Here is a 20,038-nt window from a genome sequence, read left to right as displayed (position 1 = left end):
TGTGACTGGATGGCCGGGAGCAGCAGCACTGGGTAAAAGCAGCCACATGCCCCAAAGCAACCAGTAAGTTTAACATGACTCTGTTCCACCTACCCGGAGAAATTAAAAAAAGACAGGGACCTAATTCATCTAGAAATGGAATCTTCTGTCTCTGAATGACTAAGCTCTAATTATCAAGAAAACATGGTGCTACCTTTGGCCTGACCTGAGTAGGGGTTCAATAGCTCCAACAAGTCAGAGAATTGACCCGTGTCACTTAAAGGAAGTTGGACATGGCACCCTGTGGGGTGTGTCTGATCCTCTACGTATTTATTATGTCCACAGAAATGTCCTTTACTAGTTACCATTGATGGATTACCTCTGGCTCAAACTGTCTTGGCATGACCCACAGTGTATTTCCTTTCGGACTTTCTCCAACCCTCACCTTTGAATTTAAAATGCCTTTTATATCTGTCTTTGGCCTTGCACTGGTCTTCCGGGGTGGGGGACCCGGCCTTAGGAGGCTAGTGAGCAGGAGGAAAGCCCGCGGGATGTGCTATCCCTTGCGGGGCTCGGGCACCTGTGGTGCGGCTCTGCCCCTTCCTGAGTCCCTCACTGGCTGGGTCTGGGCTCTGACCTCCTCCCGCTCTGGCGGGCGTGCTCGAGCTGCAAGAACCCCGGAAACTCCACGGTGGCGTGGGGTGAGGACAGATCCCCCAAGCGCTTGCCAGGCCCGTGCTACCCCTCCCAGCCCCGAGCGCCTGGACCACTCGCCCTACAAGCTCCGCCCAACCCCGCCCCGCCCCGCCCTGCCCCTCCCTGAGTGCGTGGACCACTCGCCCTACAAGCCCCGCCCCGCCCGCCCAGCCCCGCCCGCCCCACGCGCCCATCCCACTCAGCGGGCGAGCGGGTGCTGGGGGAGGCAGCCGCAGCGGTGGCCGCGCAGCGGTAGCGACGAGGAGGACCTGGAGGCAGGATGCCGGCGCTCCGCAGCCCGAGGTAATCTCTAGGATGGCGGGCAGGTCCTCACCTAGGAACCCAACCCCGGCCACTTGAAATGCGGACTCTAGAAATGGCAGCGCGACCATCGCAAGTTTCTAGCTACTGGAAACGAAGGGTCCCGAAATCTACACTCATTGAATTTATATTCCGCCCCCCCCCCTTTCCTGTTTAAAATACGTTGATTTAAACAAGGCAAAGACAAACCTCCTGAGTCACTGTGGGTTGTAAATTTAATCCTGAAAGTTTCTGCATGGCGTGGTTCTTTGCTTTCGCGTATTTATTAACCTGTTAACGGGAGCTAGTCAGAAATTGGCATTTAAGATAGTCTTTGACGGACAAGGGCAAGTTTCGCTGCTGCTTTCAGACATCTGGTATTAATCAGCTTAGTTAGCATCTGTCTTCCCTGAAGTGGTCCCAGCGCTGGTCCCTTGGAGATGGGTCTTGCATGTGTCACTCTTGCCCTCTAGTGCCTCGCCAGCTTGGTAGCAGTCTGATGGCAAATATTAATAAGATGTTACATAACATGAGGGGACTGGCCAGACTGGCCTTACTGCCACTTGCAAAGGCAGAAAGCCCAGCCGAAGGTTGCACGCCCTTCTCTTTCTATTTTTTTGTCTGTCGATTGAAACTTTCCCCTGCATTTTCAAACTCTCTGAACTTTAACTCCGGGTAAGTGGATCTGCTTATTTATACTTTGTATTGACAGTTCGCTTAGTGGGGCTTTCCATGAGAGGTAACTTGGTTTTCATCCCATCAAGACTCTCTGCTCTGAACGAATGCCTAATCGGGTTAAACTAAGATAAATTAACGAGTAAAGTATTTCATCATCTAAAGATCATTTTGAAGTTTCACTTACTTTAAAGAATTGAGGAGGTGACTCTTTGAGTTTGTTAAGGTGTATACTCACAAATTCATTATGCAGGAGTCGCATGATTAATCAACTGCATGTCTTTGGCTGTTCTGAATTTTGGAAATAACATTAAAGTAAATTTAACATTAAACTCTAGCCACCAGCTCATTATGCAGTCACAATGTTTAACAAAGCTTTGTATTTGATGTAGTTTAATAACATTTTAAAGGTGATATGATAGAAACATTAAGTATAAATTGAAGTAAATAATTAACCTATCGAATAAAGAAGCGTTCAATTAAAAGAAAATAGATATATTTTTCTATTTAATATAACCATTTTGGGGGAGGGAATAGGGGAAAATCAAAGTGCATTCTCAGAAGCTTAGTCCAATCACTTCACAACGAGTTTCTCTAGTATATGGGCACTGTTTAGGCTTGAAACTCATTTAATACCTATATTTTTATAAACACATTAGGATATCGTAACATCTGAAGTTTGAGACAGCATTCAAGAAAACAGGGTAAACAGATGAGTCGCTAATGTTAGGTTAAGGCACAAGTTAAAATAGGGAGTTGGGGATGGAGCCGAGCTCAGTTCCATTATTTTTCTGTTTGTCCTTAGAAAATATCATATGATCCACCATGGAACAGTGCTGCTCGTGAGGGTAGAATAATGGGAGGAGAGTCTAATATTCAGCTGAAAAGATTTCTTTTCCCTTTTTTTCAGCCATAATTCCTTGTCAGTTTTGTATCTGAGAAAATTTCAAATATAACTATAAATATAAAAGAGCTGATTTTTTTTTTTTTAAGATACTCCTAAGGATGCCCATGACTTGTATCAATAGAGGCTTCCTCCTGCCTTCTCTAAGTAGCTCTATGCCTGTACTTTGTAATGCTGTCTTTGTCCTCTCTGGGCTGTTGATGGTGAGGCAGAGGCTTAGCTCTTCCTGGAAGCAAATGCTGATTGCAAACTGGTCACTTGAATTGGGATTTGGTAATTTACCCTACAGTCTTTCTCAGATCACTAACATGTCTGAGGTGAAGTAAGGTTTCTGCCTCTTTGTAGAGAATTTTGTAACAGTTTGGTTTGGTTCAGGTCTAATGTAATCCTCTCCTGGAATACATTTTTCTCAAAATCCTATTTCTAAAAGTTCCAGCACATAGGAGATTTCTCTTTTATTGTAATTGGAAGATTTTCTGAGCAACCTTCCTTCCTTTGAGACCCGTCCCTTGGTAAAGAAGCTATTAGGATTTACAGTTGAACTGTGCAGAGACTGTCTTTATTTAAAAGCTTTAAAACCATAAAGAGGTCATGATTGTTTTATGTTGATTCAAGATACCTAATTATATGGATTTCTTTAGCATGGCTGAGGTGTCACCTAATCTTTGGTGATTATGGTCCACTTCTAAACTGAAAAGTATATTTGCTGAAGTTCTTTCCAAAGGAAACTACTTGAATACACATGTTTATGGTTTCTCTGCGCTTTCTATGAAAACGAAGAAATAGAATTAAGGATAACTGCGCTATTTAAAGCTGCTTAGCAACTTAGACAGCGATGGTACTTCCTTTGCCCGGGATGTGGTCACTGCAGAGGAGCAGGCCACAGACATGCAGGACCTCTGAAGGCTGGTATAAATGAAGGGTGCTCCTGGGTCACTATAATATCAGCTGTGCTCTAAAGATCGTTCATCTGAACCATACTCAAAAAAGTTTGCATGATTTCAGGTCCCCTTATAGTTGTAAAAAAGAATTAAGCTATAACTCTTGTCATTTAGTAAAATGTCTACAAGTAAAGCACCTGACTATCTTAGTGAATACCTTTTTAAATTTTGTTTTTATTTTATGTGTATGAGTACTTTACCTACATGTATGTATTTGTACCATGTGCATACGTTGCGCCTGTGGAGGTCAGGAGAGGGCATCAGATCATCTAGAATTGGAATTACAGATGGTTGTAAGCCACCATGTGGGTGCTGGGAACTGAACCTGGATTCTCTGCAAGAGCAGCAAGTACTCTTAACCACTGAGCTATCTCTCCAGCTCTGGCTTATACTTTGATATTAGTCTAGATATTTTGATCAGTTTCATGCAAGTTATATGGCTAGAGAAAATGTCCAGCCCTATTACAATTAATGCCCGTAACACACAATTTCACAACATTTTACAACAGATTACTGTTAAGTACCTGTTGCTAAAACAGAGTTTATAAACACCCAGTATCATAGACTTTAACTGAAGCCCGTAATTGTCTCCGTTATGACATCCATTTTACATATAGGCCAAGCTTTAATCCTTTTGTTTAATTACACTACTTGTAAAAGTCACAGTCGACTGGATCCCGGTCCTGGCTCTGCCATGACAAAGTCTGCAGAAAGCCCTCTCTGCCTCTGGGATTGGTTTTGTTACCCTTGCAATGAGGTCAGAACCCCTTCCCTGACCTTCTGTCGAGACCTGTAGAACTTCTTCCTATGAAAGGCCATCAGAGAGTAACACAGATCTCAACTTGTTAGAGAGTTATATTCTAGAACTATCAGCAATTAAAATAACAGTTACATATAAACACTTCACATATAAAATTTTAATACGTGCAGTCTTTCTTCATGAGTCTCCTTTCTGCTCTATACGATTCCCATTCCCGTCGAAGCACTAAGAGATTAACTAACTAAGGTTACACCCCTGGCCAGCAGTGGAGCTGGAATTCGGTTTTGAATCTAGCTTCAGATGCACCTGGAAGTAATGGCTGCTCTATTCTATCAACACCTCTGCCATCAGATATGTGTGTTTGCCATGCCTCTTGATATAATGTAAACAATCCAGGTTCTTCACCAGCCATTCTGTATCAATATACCCTAGCATAGGAAATACGGTATTTATAAACTCTCATTCAGAAGGTATTTGCTGAGCATGGATTCTGTACCAGACATGAAGCAGTCCCTGCTACAATTAAATGTAGTACATTCCTTAATGAAGTAGAAACAGTCAAGTTTAGTTGCTACTCTATCTGCTTGGTGCCCATAGAGAAGGAGAATTTAATCTGACTTCCTTGTGGATGACTTTCTAGGCTAGAGTCGTGGGATTCCCTATCGCCTTCTCTAGTCTTCGATTTTTACAGTGGACCCACTTCCTTTCTACAGATTGACCATCGTTCCTTTCCTGGCTTCTGTAATCTACCTAAAACAGCCCACAATCATACAGTCAACTAGGTATGATACAGCCAAACCGTATCTCGTAGGAGAGAAGCTAGTAACTCCCTGGTTCTCCGAGATGTTATGAACAGATTATACTCTTCATGCTGAATCGTCCCAGCCATTAGGTACATATTCTAGCACAACCTAAGAAATCATAGGCAGATGTTCTTCCGCTTCAGCCGTACAGGCAGGCAGAGCAGGCAGCAAACAGTAATGGAATATTTTTCTTCTCTGCCTTGCTAGATGGCACAGCACTGAAGAAAATGAACTAACTGCCATCTTCCCTTCATGGATTCTAAATACAAAGAGGATGGGGACATTACAGTAGTCATTTTCTTCTTAATTTACTATCCAGAGCTAATGACCCCAACTGCAGCTTTCCTCCCATCTATTTTTTAAAGTTCCTGTTCCAGAGACAGAGTGTGTTCTTGATAGTGCTCCGCGGAAATCAATTTCTTATGTGCCTACCACAGCAGGGTTCAATTAACATGACACAATTTCACACATCCTTTCCCAGAGAAAAGCATGTTCTTTGTCAATTTTTAATACTGCTAAATTACTCTTTGCATAGTCTGTAAGAAAGTATTTGAAGGCTCCAAATGCATTTTTCAACACATGCATAATGAATTTGAGAAGGAAGAATATTGTTTAGACTCCAGTGTCTTTCAACTACATTAGAACATGTGGCTCCTTAGTTATTAATACTCGTTTTCCAGATGGCCATTTATTTTACATTTTATATTCTGCCAATTTCCACACGGTTCTCTTATTGATTTTTGCTTTAGTATGATGGGAGTTATCAGTGGAAGAGAGGAGATGGTACCTTGGTACACTTGTTATTTTTGCAGCCACTATAGGGCCTTACAAATTGTTTGTATATATTCATTTCCTCCCTGCATGTTCGGAATGGCTTGGGATCCCAAAAACAATTACACTTTCACTTTTTCTTAATGAAACATCATTAGAAAATGGCTAATGTTTTCTTTGTGCGATCCTTTTGTTTCTAAGAAAGATGCACTCAGAGAACCCCTCGCCACACTGAATTCTACAAAATGTCAGCATGTGAAAAATAGAATCCAAGTGAGAGGTGCATTCTGTGGTCCTGATTTATGGCTCCGGTCAAGGTGGTCATTGCTGCTCTCAATGTTTATATTATTGACCTGACTGTTTGAGGCCAGTGTGACTGATGGTTTGACGTGAGTATTGCCCCCGTTTGTGAATGAGCTGCTATTTATAAAATTGAGTAAAAGCCCCTTTTCACCCATTGAACAAGTATTCAATGGGATGTTCTTCTATTAAGAACTGCTTTTGTAGTCACCGAGAACAAAGGGGACCATGCAAGTACTCACAGGTGCTTCTCCGTCTTATGGAGAGCACTCCACAGAACATCACAAGACTAGAAACTGTGCCATGTGCCACAGAAAAGGTACAGGGCAATGGGAAGATGTTTTAACAAGGAGGCATTGCAGACCCAGGACTAATAGATGACCAATATGAGCGGGGATGTTCAGACTTAGAGTTAAGATACAGCAGATGAAATAGAGAAAACACTTCCAGACTCAAGCAATGCCATGTGAAAAGACCCTAAGACAAGATCATGGTCTAATTGGGAGAACAAGAGAAAATCCACTTTACTGCAGTGGGCCACACCATCTAATCAAGCAATACAGGGAGCTAGTCACACCGGGCCTTGTGACCATGTGTAGGAATTTGAATCTTAATCAGCAAGTTTTTGGCAGATGCTGATGAAATTCTAGCTCTAAAAAAAACAATTTGGGTTCCACCTTGAAGTTACATTGAAGAAAGGTAGTAAGGATTGGTAACATCTGTGCTGGATTCTTTGCGTGCTGACTTCATGTCTTCTCCATGAGAGGTGCATGCTGGCTTTGTGTCTTCTGGATGGGAGGGGGTGCACCCGAATGGAGTGAGTTTTGGGAAATGGAATTGGAAAGGTGTGGTTTCATTTATATATGCTGGACTGAAATAGAAGATGACCGTTGGGTGCTGTGTGAGACGAAGAGGGTTTCAGGCTGTGGTGGAGCAACTTTCGAGTTAGAGGGAAACTTCTTGAGTGGGGGGTGTTTACAGGGAAGTGAAATAGCAATGTGTTCTAAAGGGAGAAAGGCTTCTTAAGACAGGAAGCAAACAACACTAAATTGCTTCAGGAAGTCTCAGAAATCGACCAGATTCACTAGGACCCTCTCTCTTTCGAGTATTTAAGCTGCCGAGATTACCAAGAGTCACTCTCAGAGAAGATAAGCTTCAAAGAAGTCTCTCAAACAAACCCAGCCTCTTGGAAGAGGCAGAGACCAGGAACTCTGCCTTGAAGAAGCAAAGATGAGCTATGTTGCGTAGAAGAGGCTTAGATAAAACTGAGCCACCTGGAGTGGACATGCTCCAACCTGCTGAGCTACCTGCAGGTTGTACAGTGTGCTCCAGGTTGCCAGCCTCGCTGATCTGCCATGTTAGGTTGGGCTTAGGTTATGCAACTGTCTTTCTGTCATTTCTGCTCCTGTAAGTAACCCCTCACCGCTATTCCTATAAGTAACCCCCAATAGAACCTGTTGGTTCACCAAGTTGGACTTTGTTGGTGCACTGGTTAGTTTTGTATGTCAGCTTGACTCAAGCTACAGTCAACAGAAAGGAAGGAACCTCAGTTGAAGTACCTCCATGAGATCCAGCTGTACGGCATTTTCTCAATTAGTGATCAGTGGAGAAGGGACCATTCTATGGTTGGCTAGTGCTCCTGGGTTCTGTAAGAAAGCAGGCTGAACAAACCATGAGACACAAGCTAGTAAGCAGCTCCTTGTATGGCCTTAGCATCAGATCATGCCCTGTTTGAGTTCCTTTCCTGACTTCCTTCAGTGATGAACAGCAATGTAGAAGTGTAAGCCAAATAAACCCTTTCCTCCCCAACTTGCTCTGGTCGTGGTGTTCCAATGTAGCAATGGAAACCCTAGCAAAGACAGGTGGTGTCTGTACTTGGTCATCAGTTTCCTATCTGGGGTGAGTAAACAATTGTTCCTATCTCCCCAGGGAAAAAATGATCACACAACATAGGCAGAAGATTACAAATTCGATTTTGAAATATGTCGAGTTTGCTTTCAAATGATTCCATTGGCTACACCGCTGATACGGCTTGGCACTGATATTTTATCAAGCTTCTGGCTGCTTTGAAGAATTAGGCCTGAGACTGTGGATGTCTGGGATTCAAATAAGCATTTGGAATTTATTGAAGAGTGAATAGTAATAAAAAAAAACAGGGAATGTGTGCTTGTCTAAGGAAAGGGGGTAGAAAGAAGCCCGTGGATGTGGTATTTGAAAACCTCTGGTTGAGCCTCCTTTCCTTGGAAGCTCCGTGTGACTCCCCAACTGTGCATGCTACAACTCCAGTCAAGGTGAAATGAGTGTAGCCGCCCTTTATGGGTGCTCAGTGAACTTCCATTGCCAGATATTTCTCTCACGGTTCATTTCTGTAACCATCTTCCTAGTAATTAAAACAGTTTGTCTTGTTCATTAATTCTCTACATATCAGATGCTATTCTGAGAGAGTTTAATGGTTTTCTTTAGTTGTAGGTCGTGATGCTCTATGGGATTGAGGTAGCAGAATGTGGGGTTGTGAAAATTTCAGTAATGGTAGGAGGTTTCTGAATGTTCAGTGAGCATAGGTTAGCTCACAGTCAAATTGAATGTTGAGTGAGCACAGGTTAGCTCACAGTCACACATGTGATGAAGCTAAGGTGTATCTGGTGGTGCTAGCTGAGGAAGTGTCACACTGTTTCAGACCAGCTTTGGTTCAGAACAAGCAGTAGGCAGTGCCGCCTGTGTGCACAGTGATGAAGCCTGCTGGGGATGCTTCAGCTCGAGTTTGAGAGAATACATACAAAGTTTTCCACTCTTAAATGCAATGTTTACTTACAGAAAACAGACTAAATAGTTTCCTGCCGTTATTCCTCAGCATGTAACTATCAAGTTAGTATTTCTTTGGATTTTATTATTTTAGAATGTTGGGTTTTTTTTTTAAATTGTTGCTTGAGTCGCTGACTTGAGCTTCATGCAAAAAAAGTTGCTAAATTAATGTTGGGTGAAGAATAGAACATAATTTTCAACAATTTCTGAAATGACTCTAAACATGCCTTTGCCATTTTGTTGCTAGGTATTTATGCAAAGCAGTGCTCCTGGCATTGATGATCATGAAATCAAAGTATTAATCCACTCTGAAAAGCTGAATATGCTGTACATTCTGAAGCATCAAATGTTCAGCAATGCTTAATTCTTTGTATAAAAATAAATAAGCACATCTATCTTGTTAGTATGCAAATTTGCTTTAATGTTTAATAAGTGGTAAAATTATATGTATGTATATATTTACATATACTCCAGACGTTTTTTAATTACTTTATGACTTGTCATCAATAAAGAAAAGAATTATATTTTATATAGCCATATTCATAGTCATATAAAATTATAGTTTATATACCCATATGCATAGAGTTATATAAAAGTTTCTTGAATGAAAATGGGTTATGACAAAAAATTTAATAAGTCTTGTTTAATACCATTATCATTCAAAACCATTGGGTATAAAGTGTCCAGGAGAAGTACAGCTGAGCTCGTTACTTCTCTATTCACAGTTCAGTCTAGACGTGTGTACATATACACAATGGGATTCCGGTCAGCTGTTAAGGAAACATGAACATTTCAAGAAACTGGCTAGAACTGGAAAACAGTATATATCATATAACCAAGGCTCAAAGGACAAATGGTTTGCGCTCTCGCCCACATGTAGATTCTCACCTCGAACTGCTAGCACGTGTTGTGGGTAGGTGTGGGTAAGGTGGGTAATGGTCAAAAAACAGAGCTGGACCGCGGCACTGGAGAGAAGCGGTTGTGAGGGAAGACAATGGAACAGACATAAGGAGAAATGCTGGGAGCAAAAGGAACAGCAAGACAGAGGAAGTGGGTCAATGATGGGAGACTGGGACAGGGGAATTGAGCAAGATGAAATATGTATGAAAATGGTATGTGACAACTTGTTATGTTGTAAGTTAATATTAAAAATTCATATGAAACATTAAACACAAATTGTAGGATGTAGAAACCACAGTACCACTGCTTTCACATGAGGACATTACAAAAATTAAAAAGTGACCCCCCCCCCAGTGTCCATTTCCTGTATGTCCCTAGCAAGGGAAGGAGGGTGATGTTGCTGCAGTATCTTTGGTGCAGGCTGTTAGCTCATCACTAGCTGTGGCATCTTGGGCCTGTTGCTCAGTCTCTAAAGTCGGGACAGGGTCTGCAAAAAGGCCAACTGCTCTTAATACCTTTGAGGCTATGGTTCAACCTTCCTGGGTGGCACTTCCTTCAGTGTGACTTACAAGAGATCCTCTGGAAGTGGTAGTGAGATGCTTGGCCAACCTTCCTGTCCCTGTGTTTATTGACACTGCTGCCCACATAGCTCATTTTCCAAAGTTATTAGAATGTTGTTCAGCCTCCTTTGCCCATCCTAAGATGACTAAGGAGCATAATGCCCCAGAGCCATAAATTCAGCAGTGTGGGTGGAGACCTTAGCATGCTGGTCAACGGACTTGCCCCTTTAGTTAGCACAGAAGCCCTGACGACAAAATGCCTGTAATGTTTTATGTATTTGTGAGAGCAGTTAAAAAATACAGCATCACTGTGTAAAGTATTTTCCTGTTGATCTTGGTTTTTAAAACGTTTTCTCTGAAAGATAACAAGGTACCCTTTGCCCATGGGAATGTCAGCCTAACAAGGAGCAGACACATTACGCTAACAATAGTTACGCTAACAATATATTAGCACAACTCACAATGAAGGTTCATATGGGGATGATCTGACCTAAAAGGCTAGAGCTGGGGCTTTCCTGAGGAACTGTGGTTGTGTAGCTTGAGCTTTCAAAGATTTGCTTGAATGTCTCTGTCTTCAGCCAACTCCTTTAATGAGCACACGGGTCTTGTACATGCTGTCACACAGTAGCTACTGCAGTGAAGGGCACCTGCTCAGGTTCATTACCTCCCGAAGCTTTGTGCTTCCCATACAGACCAGACACCATTAGCTTTTAATCCTCAAATGCATCTCTACTCCAGCCATAATGTCTGCTTTTCTTCCAAGAGTTACTTCGTTTGCCTTCTCCCCAATAGTGTAGACTCGTATCACTTCCCATGGCGTCAGAGCAGCTGCCCTTATCTCTAGCGTCTTCTCTCTGTACTGTGTAGCATACACAGTTTTCCTCTCCCGATTTCCTACCCTCTGCTCACGCACACTGTTTCTGTTGGCTTTCTTTTCTGATAGTCTAGTGCTGTTTCTGAGTTGAAAGACATGCATTCATCTGCTGTGCTTTTTAACCAAGTATTATTCCCATTACATATCTTATCGCAGTACATAGTGTCATAGAATTAGTTTATTCTCATCCTTGGACAAACACATTGTAATCATTCGGGTTCTTCTTTCTGGCCCGGGATTTTTCCTGACATTCCCTCCCAGCCTCACATCCATGCCATCACCACTGTGTTAGGTGGCCCTTAGGTGCTGTGGCTTGGAGAACTGTTGTTGGAGAACTGTGACTTTCCCACATCTTATTGATCTCTCTCTCTCTCTCTCTCTCTCTCTCTCTCTCTCTCTCTCTCTCTCTCTCTCTCTGTCTCCCTCTCCTAGAATGTACAAAAATGTCTTTTAAATACAATTTACCATGTATGATAGTGTTGGCTGTTTTCTGTCATAAATCATAGCTTACCGTGGGTGACATGGTGTTTGCTGTTGTATCACAGGTCTCATTGCTGTCAGTGAAGCCATCTTTATAGGTGCAAGAATTGTCCCTAATTCCAGTTCTGTGCTGTCTTCAGCATTGACTGCAGCACTTAATCTCAAACTAGTTTTTCAATAATTACCTCATGGCTGATTGCAGAGCAATTTCTGGGTGGGTGGGATTTTGATGGTGGTGGTGATGGTGGTGGCTGTGGGGTGTGTGTGTGTGTGTGTGTGTGTGTGTGTGTGTGTGTATTTATATATACCATGGATTATTTTGTTGGGTTTATCACATGCCAAGGTGTTATGATTGCATTTACTTCACATTCACTATAGCAGATATCAGGCTTAAAATCCAGCAAATTTTAGCAACTGTAATCATTAATAATTATGGGTAACCTTAAAAGATACGTTATGACAGTAGCATGAGGTAGTGTCTAATAAACCAACAGGCATAATGAGCCATTGAATTCAATAAATTCCACCAACAGTCACTGAGTTTATTCCATGTTGGGCACGGGGCTGCAATCATAGATAAATGAGGACTTCATTCTCCCTCCTTAGAGCTACCACCCCAACAGGAAGGATGCTTTAAAACAAAATTTTAATTATTATGATAGTAAGTAAAAGGGGAAGGACTTTTTCATGACTATGTGTTTTCTACTGGGTCTTTGCTCCTTGGAAGGTCAGAAAATTTTACAAGAGAATTGTGTGGGCGAGGTTAGTTTTCCATATTTACCTGTCATGGGATGCCTCATTCATGACAGACTCAGAGGGTGACATCCTTGCCTCTGCCTGTTCCTACAGCACCATGCCATGAAAGAATGGAATGCTATCAGTTCAGTCCATCCTGAGGTTTTTACAACTAGAAGAAAAAGCATAGGCACGGTTGGGTTCTTTATTTCCCAAAGTGGTTGCACAAGTTTGCAACAAAAACATAAGCTAATGAAGCCAGCCTTCTAGAACCTGGAGCAAATGGAAGAGACTGAGTGATAAGTGGATCTGAGCAAGAAAAAAAAATCCCCAAAAATAGCCATGAGAGTAAACCTTTAAAAAAATGCTACTCCTAGGATAGGAGAGTTTGCTCAGTGGTTAGGAGTACTGTCTGCTCTTCCAGAAGACCTGGATTTATATGCCAGCACCTATGTAGTGGTTCACAACTCTGTATCTCTAGCCACTGGGGATTTGATAACCTCTTTTGGCCTCTATAGGCCATGTATGCACATGGTATATTACACACATGCAAGGAAAACACCCATATACACACAAAAAAATAGAATGAATTTTAAAATATTAGAAAAGCTATTGTCAGAAAAAGTAGGGATGTATTAGTGATTTCACTGAAAAGGGAAATATAACTTACAGGAAGAATGACTACTAGTAGAGAGCTGATTCTCATCTATGGGTGGTGGTCAGGTCATGTCATAAAAATGGCATGTATGTATATGTGTGATGTATGTATAAGCCTATTTCTTTACATGTTGCTAGAAATATAAAGATTAATTTACAGTGAAACAGTTGAAGGAGTAAGATGAGACACTGAATTGTTTTTGCTTTTTAAGTTTTCTGAGTGTAGTGATATGCATATATATACACATGTAATTGTGTGTCATATGATTGTATGTACAACACAAAGTTGCAGATCAAAACTCTTGTATGTAATATAATTGTATGAAATACTGCTGTCACCACACTGGTATCACTTCTTATGATGGTTATTAAAGAATTTGGAAGATAAAAAAAAAAGCATAGGACAGGAAGTAGCTGTTTGTGAGCCCACACTGAGAGTAAAGTTGGCCATGGGCGAATGAGGCATTTGTTGAAAAAGATTCACATAGAAGCCAGGCATGGCAGTTAATGCCTCTATGTGCCCTTACATGTTGGTTACTGACAGATGCAAAGCTTAGTGAATCTAGGTCACTGTCAGCCAGTCACTTGTCCTCTGTTAGGAATAGTGACCCAGTATTGAGTGAAATTCCTTATTCTATCCGTTATCAGTCCTCATCCACAACTGTAAAAAGAAAGCAAGATTTTCTACTGTAACATACCAACCAATGTGCTTGTAAACCACCGTGTAAGGTAGCCAACATGGTAAAAACTCACTTCATTCTGAAACTGAAAACAGGATGTTTTGTACTCTGTCTTATTTTGCTCTGTTTTTCAGACCTTGTTTCCCGTGATTCCTGATGGTGCAATTCAGATGCGCTGCAATGGTGACATAAACCATTGGCTGAGACTAGGAGCGTGGCCGAAACCCCGTCCTTCCTCCTTCCTCCGATGTTCCCCTCTGATGGTGCTTCTGTTGGAATAGGCAAAGAAGTCCACCCAACATGAGTTTTATCATGAAACTTCACAGACACTTTCAAAGAACACTGATTCTGCTTGCCACTTTTTGTATGGTCAGCATTATCGTTTCTGCTTACTACCTGTACAGCGGCTACAAACAGGAAAGCGAACTCTCTGGGAGGGCTTCAGAAGGGGACTGCGGTGACCTCCAGCACGTACCATCCAGGCTGATGGAAGTGAAGCGGACAATGCTTTCTGATGCTTCAAGGACCGACCCCACAGTCCTGGTGTTTGTGGAGAGTCAGTACTCATCCCTTGGCCAAGACATCATTATGATGCTTGAATCCATTCGATTCCACTATCACACTGAAATTGCTCCTGGAAAAGGGGACCTTCCTGCCCTTACAGACAATGTGAAAGGCAAATACATTCTCATTATATACGAGAACATTCTAAAGTATATAAACATGGACTCTTGGAATAGAAGCCTCTTAGATAAATACTGTGTCGAGTATGGTGTGGGTATCATTGGGTTCCACAAAACCAGTGAAAAAAACCTACAGAGCTTTCAGTTCAGAGGCTTCCCCTTTTCCATAAGTGGAAACCTGGCAGTGAAAGATTGCTGTATTAATCCTCACTCCCCCTTGCTTCGTGTGACCAAATCATCCAAGCTTGACAGGGGTTCTTTACCCGGAACTGACTGGACAGTTTTTCAGATCAACCACTCCACTTACCAGCCGGTAATATTTGCCAAAGTTAAGACTCCAGAAAACCTTTCTCGTCCCATCTCTAAAGGTGCTTTATATGCCACGATCATACATGACCTGGGGCTCCACGATGGGATCCAGCGCGTTCTTTTTGGCAACAACTTGAACTTTTGGCTGCACAAGCTCATCTTCATAGATGCCATCTCCTTCTTGTCAGGGAAGAGGCTGACTGTGTCCTTGGACAGGTACATCCTGGTGGACATTGATGACATATTTGTGGGGAAGGAGGGAACGAGGATGAACACCAATGACGTAAAGGTAAGGCCCTGGTATCTTAGAGTTTCTCAGTTGGCATCATCTCTGAGATAACAGCACTCCCGTCTTCACAGGACTGAGATTTCTAGGAGCTGGGTCTTCTGTTTTATCAAGAGAATTTGGGAGGAACTAGTGTAACTGGTTACTCTCATCTTAGATTACCTAACTTCCTACTATACTTAAATCTGAATCAGGAAAAATGAAGATCATACTAAAGTATTGAGTGTGGTGAGATCCAGAAATGATTTTCTGTGCGTGCTTATGACTGCAAAAGAGAAATCATTTTTTTTTTTTTTGCTTAGTTGCTTTCTTGAAGCTCTCCACTTAGAGAACAAAGACATCTGTTAAAATACAAAGAAAATGGAATTTGTTTTGCTGAGACCAGGTATGTGAGAGTTTGGGGGAACTACAAGTCTCAATAAGGAGTAAATTCAGAAATTTGTGAAATATCTATCAGTATGAGCTTCATTTACAAACCATGGAAAACTGACCTGACTGCAGCAGCGGGTTTGTTCACATAGAATCCTAAGGGCTTAGCTTCTTCTCTCAGGACTGCTTCTGGCATTCACCTGATGCCACTGTGCTGCGTGTCAACTGCATGCACTCCTCACTGTATGAAACTGCTTCCATTACACACACACACACACACACACACACACACAATTATTTAATTATAGTAGAATCAATTGTGTTATATAAAAAACTAGTTAGGTAACAATAAGAAAGACAAAGTTGAAATTATCTACATTTGTGTTACTTTTCTGTTTAATAATGGGACTCCATCTCTGTTTCTTTCTAGTGTTGATTCCTCACAGAAGGGAGAGGCTTTAAGTAAATAATTTTTATTCTTTATAACGTTAGCCTTCTAATAGAATATCTGTGACTGAAGCAGATATCAGCAATATTATTTTGAGGCAGTAGCTCAGTAGGAAAATGCAAACAACTTGAGTGTGACCCCCTGTACCTTCCTGGTGGCAGGAGAGATCCAGGTCCTTAAGGTCGTTCTAGAACTTCAACATATGTGCACATTCAGCAGATATGCTAGAGAAGAATTAAGCTAATATAACTGTTTCAAACACCCAGTAAAAAATCATGCTTCCTTTCTTAAGATGCATCTTTTAGAAACTCTTTAAAGACCCCCTTCATGTTACAGAATGACTTTGCACATTTACACATTTACCCTACTCCTTTAGTGACTGTTCTGTGTTGAAATGTCTGTGTAACATGCACTTTTATGAGTAAAAATCCTTCCCCTAATGGGGAGACAGGTATCCCCTGCTAGCCACCTAACATTTGTGGTAGAAAAACTTGCCAAATTCCCCTCCTTCCCGGTTATTTTATAATTGATACAAGGTTAGGCAACTTGTAAATACAAATCCATGAAACCTCTTCTTTGCCATCCTACTTTGGTGGAATACTTACTTCTAAGTATGATATGAGACCATAATACGTATGAAAACAAATCACTTTCCATTTTATTGTCATGTTCAGATCTCCATAGTGCTCTAGTAAATATGCAGTTATTTTAAGGGAATAAAATTTAAGAAATCCAAGCCAGGTAGTGGCACATGCCTTTAATTCCAGCACTCAGGAGGCAGAGGCAGGCGGATCTCTGTGAGTTCGAGGCCAGCCTGGTCTACAAGAGCAAGTTCCAGAATAGGCTCCATAGCTACAGAGAAACACTGTCTTGAAAAAAAAATTAAGAAATCCATAGATTTTAGCTAGCGCCCAGCCTTGGTCAAAGAAACTTTCTTTTTGCAGTGGATAGTGATTAATTCAGAGATCTGTTACTGTACATTAATGTTGTAAGCTCTGAGAGTCAGTCACCTTGAGTGCTCAGTCATAGAGGGGACATCTATCAACCCCTGTTCACCTCTCCAGACAGAGTTTCCACGTAAGAGCTAAAAGATGGGGAGGGGAGCTGTGCAATGCTGTACTCTAGACATGACACGGCTGTTGTGCACATGTTATAGTAAAGAAAATTTAATATAGCATGGGAAAATAAGAGATTATTTAACATAGAAAAATAATCTTGTATTTGTAATTCATATGTTCTGGGTTTATTTTGTTAAATTGGTTGCTGCATTTTAAGGAAGTATTCGTACTGTGATTAATATTAAAGAGCCATTGGCTATGCAAGGACATTCCACAAGAATGCATCTTAAATGATTTAAAGAGAGAAAAATCCTGCCACACAATGATCAATAATGTATAAAGAGTATTTAGTGGCTGCTTACACTTTTTAAGATTTCTATTTTATTCTTTGAAAAAATTTTATACATGTAAACAGTGCATTTTGATCATAGCCACCTCTCACTCCCCTTTCTCTCTCCCTCAAGACTTCCCTATCACATGATCCTTCTAACTGCATGCCCTCCTTTTAAAAATGTTTTAGTTTTAAACCCAGAGTCCGATTTGAGCTGTCCATATGTGTACATGTCTGGGGTCATCCCCTGGAACATGGGCAACCTAACAGTGGCCATACTCTCAGAGACAAGTGATTCTTCCTCCCTCAGGATCCATGATACCAAGAGCTCCTCAGAGAAGGGCAGAACTTGGATGCCCCTCCATACTCTGCCTGGACTAGGCTATTGGGAGGTTGTCCTTACGACACACACACACACACACACACACACACACACACACATATGTAAATAAGTGAATATTATATACCTGTAATAATCCCCCATGCCCACTTCCTAACTTAATCACTCACATCTACACAAATTTCTTTTGCTATATAAGATACATACTCATGGGACCATGTAAGATGCATGCCCATTGGGCTATTTAAGGTAGAAAAGAAGCATTAATGACATATTATGACCTAATAATTAATCTAGCTATGTAAATCTAGAAATAGTAGCAATTAATTGGGGGACACACCAATTAGTGGGCATATTAAGTCTCTGGAGACCACCATGGGTAACAAGGAGCCTGCTCTGAACTTAGTTTTAGAAGTTTGGCAATGCAGAGATTGCCACTCTAACAGTGCTGTTTATCAGCATGTTGGCAACCGCCAGTGTCATGAGTCTTGACGTGTATCTATCTATTGTGAGGCTAATTAACAGATCGGTTTAAAACACAACTGTCCTGGTTTGCTTTCTTTGGCTGTGATGAAACACTGACCAAAGGCAGCTTGGAGAAGGAAGGGTGCAGTTGGCTTTCAAGCTACCTGAAAGCAGAGACCATGGGGGAATCCTGCTTACTGCCTTTCTCTGCCTGCTTCCTTACACCACCCATGACCACCCATGCAGAGATGGCACCATCCACAAAGAACTGAGCCCTCCCACCCTAATCCTCAATCTTGAAAACATCCCCACAGACTTGGCCACAGACTGAAATGGTAGAGGCAACTCCTTGCTCTTCCCAAGTAACTAGTTTGTGTGACAGCCTACCCAGCAGAGCTACCTGTTGGAGCCAGCAGCTTTCTGAACCTTGATCATCACTCTCATGGTGTTTCTTCTCTCTTTCTCTCTCTCTCTCTCTCTCTCTCTCTCTCTCTCTCTCTCTCTCTCTCTCTCTCTCTCTCTCCCCTGCCCCTGCAACCAGGGCCATCATTTTCCTTTATATGAATGCCTTGTCTTTTCTTGGTTCTTCCCTCTGTGAGACCCTCATCCACATCACACTCTTAAGGCAGGAAGAGTGCCCTCTTCCTTCTGTGAAAATCCTTTTTGGAGTCCGGGGACTCTCCATCCGTCCACTGCTGCTGTTTTTCTCATCCCTGACATTTGCATCTTTATCCTTTCCATGCAGTTATCTGCTGTTTTGCTCCTATATACTAAATATACTGAGTGGAATCGGCTTTCCAAAAAAAGAAAAAGTATTGCAGCTAGAAATTAAACCAACTGGTTAAGACAATGAACACTGACTTATCCAACTAGCAATAAAAGCAACAATGACAAGTCCTTTTCTAGTCTTGAATTAAACTGTATTCTTAAAAAAAAAACTCACCAGAATAAGACCTGCTCCAGTCATACTTTTTCTAGTCATCTAAGGAAAAACTATTAGATTTCACATAGGAAGACAATATATTCTTGATAGTCCAAGTAAATTAACTGGTTTTACAGTAAACTACTCCAAGGCCAGAATTACTATCTAGAGGGTAGTTAAAATTCATATCCTAGAAGACATGTGTTTCTGAAATTCTGAAAGCACCTTTAGGAAATTTTGTATAACATTTATTTATTTATTCATATTGTTTTTATTGAGTTATATATTTTTCTCTGCTCCTCTTCCTCCCTCCCCACTCACCTTCTACCTTCTCCCATGACCCCCACACTCCCATTGACTGAACATTGAGGTTTGGAGTACGTGCAGAAAGTCTATTGCTGAGGAAGTTAGATCTACTAATGTTGCTTTATGTCTGACCTTGAAACAGCAACAGATACCTGAGAAATTGTCCTTGTATATTTGTCTCCGGGGCAACCAGTTTGCTTCGAATTTATTCTAAAGTCTAAAATTAGCTGTCTTTGTGACTGAGACTACCATTACTTTCCTATGTCAGTCTGTATAATGAAAAATATTCTGTTCATCAGAATTACACTGCTTAATAGAAATCATCTTCCTGACCATCCACAGCTGTGTGTGTGCCCAGTAGATGGAATACTTTCATGAGATAAACACAGGGCAGTAGAAAATATTCCCATATCTGACACGTGAGAAAAACTGCAGACAGAAAGAACCAGTCATTCACAGTCAGTGACCCCCATGGTTTCTGGAAGCCAAGTGGGTCTTCCCATCAGAGAGTTATTTATCGGTAGGTCGACCTTTGGATACTAGCTGTCACCTGACAGATATACCCACAGCCTCTGGCAAAGCCAATGCTATCTGTGGCTCTCAGCATCCCTGTTCCTGTCTCTAGCTCAGCATCCCTGTTCCTGTCTCTAGCTCAGCATCCCTGTTCATGTCTCCAGCTCAGCATCTCTGTTCCTGTCTCTAGC

At 41.6% G+C, this 20,038-nt stretch overlaps 1 protein-coding gene across 3 annotated transcripts in view; it reads left to right on the top strand.

Moving 5' to 3' along the window:
* The first annotated feature begins 890 nt into the window (after nucleotides 1–890).
* Nucleotides 891–20,038, top strand: part of Ndst3 (N-deacetylase and N-sulfotransferase 3) — a 124,693-nt gene continuing 105,545 nt past the window's right edge. For 2 of the 3 annotated variants that reach the window (XM_013350066.2, XM_026784115.1), the window contains exons 1-2: nucleotides 891–978; nucleotides 13,952–15,098. In XM_013350066.2, the coding sequence (XP_013205520.1) occupies nucleotides 14,118–15,098 (981 nt within the window). In that variant the 5' untranslated portion in view covers nucleotides 891–978; nucleotides 13,952–14,117. Of the gene's footprint in view, nucleotides 979–1,559; nucleotides 1,651–13,951; nucleotides 15,099–20,038 lie in introns of those variants that run through there. The other variant, XM_026784114.1, reaches the window with a different exon arrangement.

The sequence above is a fragment of the Microtus ochrogaster genome, chromosome 21 (assembly GCF_000317375.1).
Source record: "Microtus ochrogaster isolate Prairie Vole_2 chromosome 21, MicOch1.0, whole genome shotgun sequence".
NCBI classification, from domain to species: domain Eukaryota; kingdom Metazoa; phylum Chordata; class Mammalia; order Rodentia; family Cricetidae; genus Microtus; species Microtus ochrogaster.
Note: the sequence above shows the minus strand (reverse complement) of the source record. Positions and strands in the feature narration are given on the sequence as shown.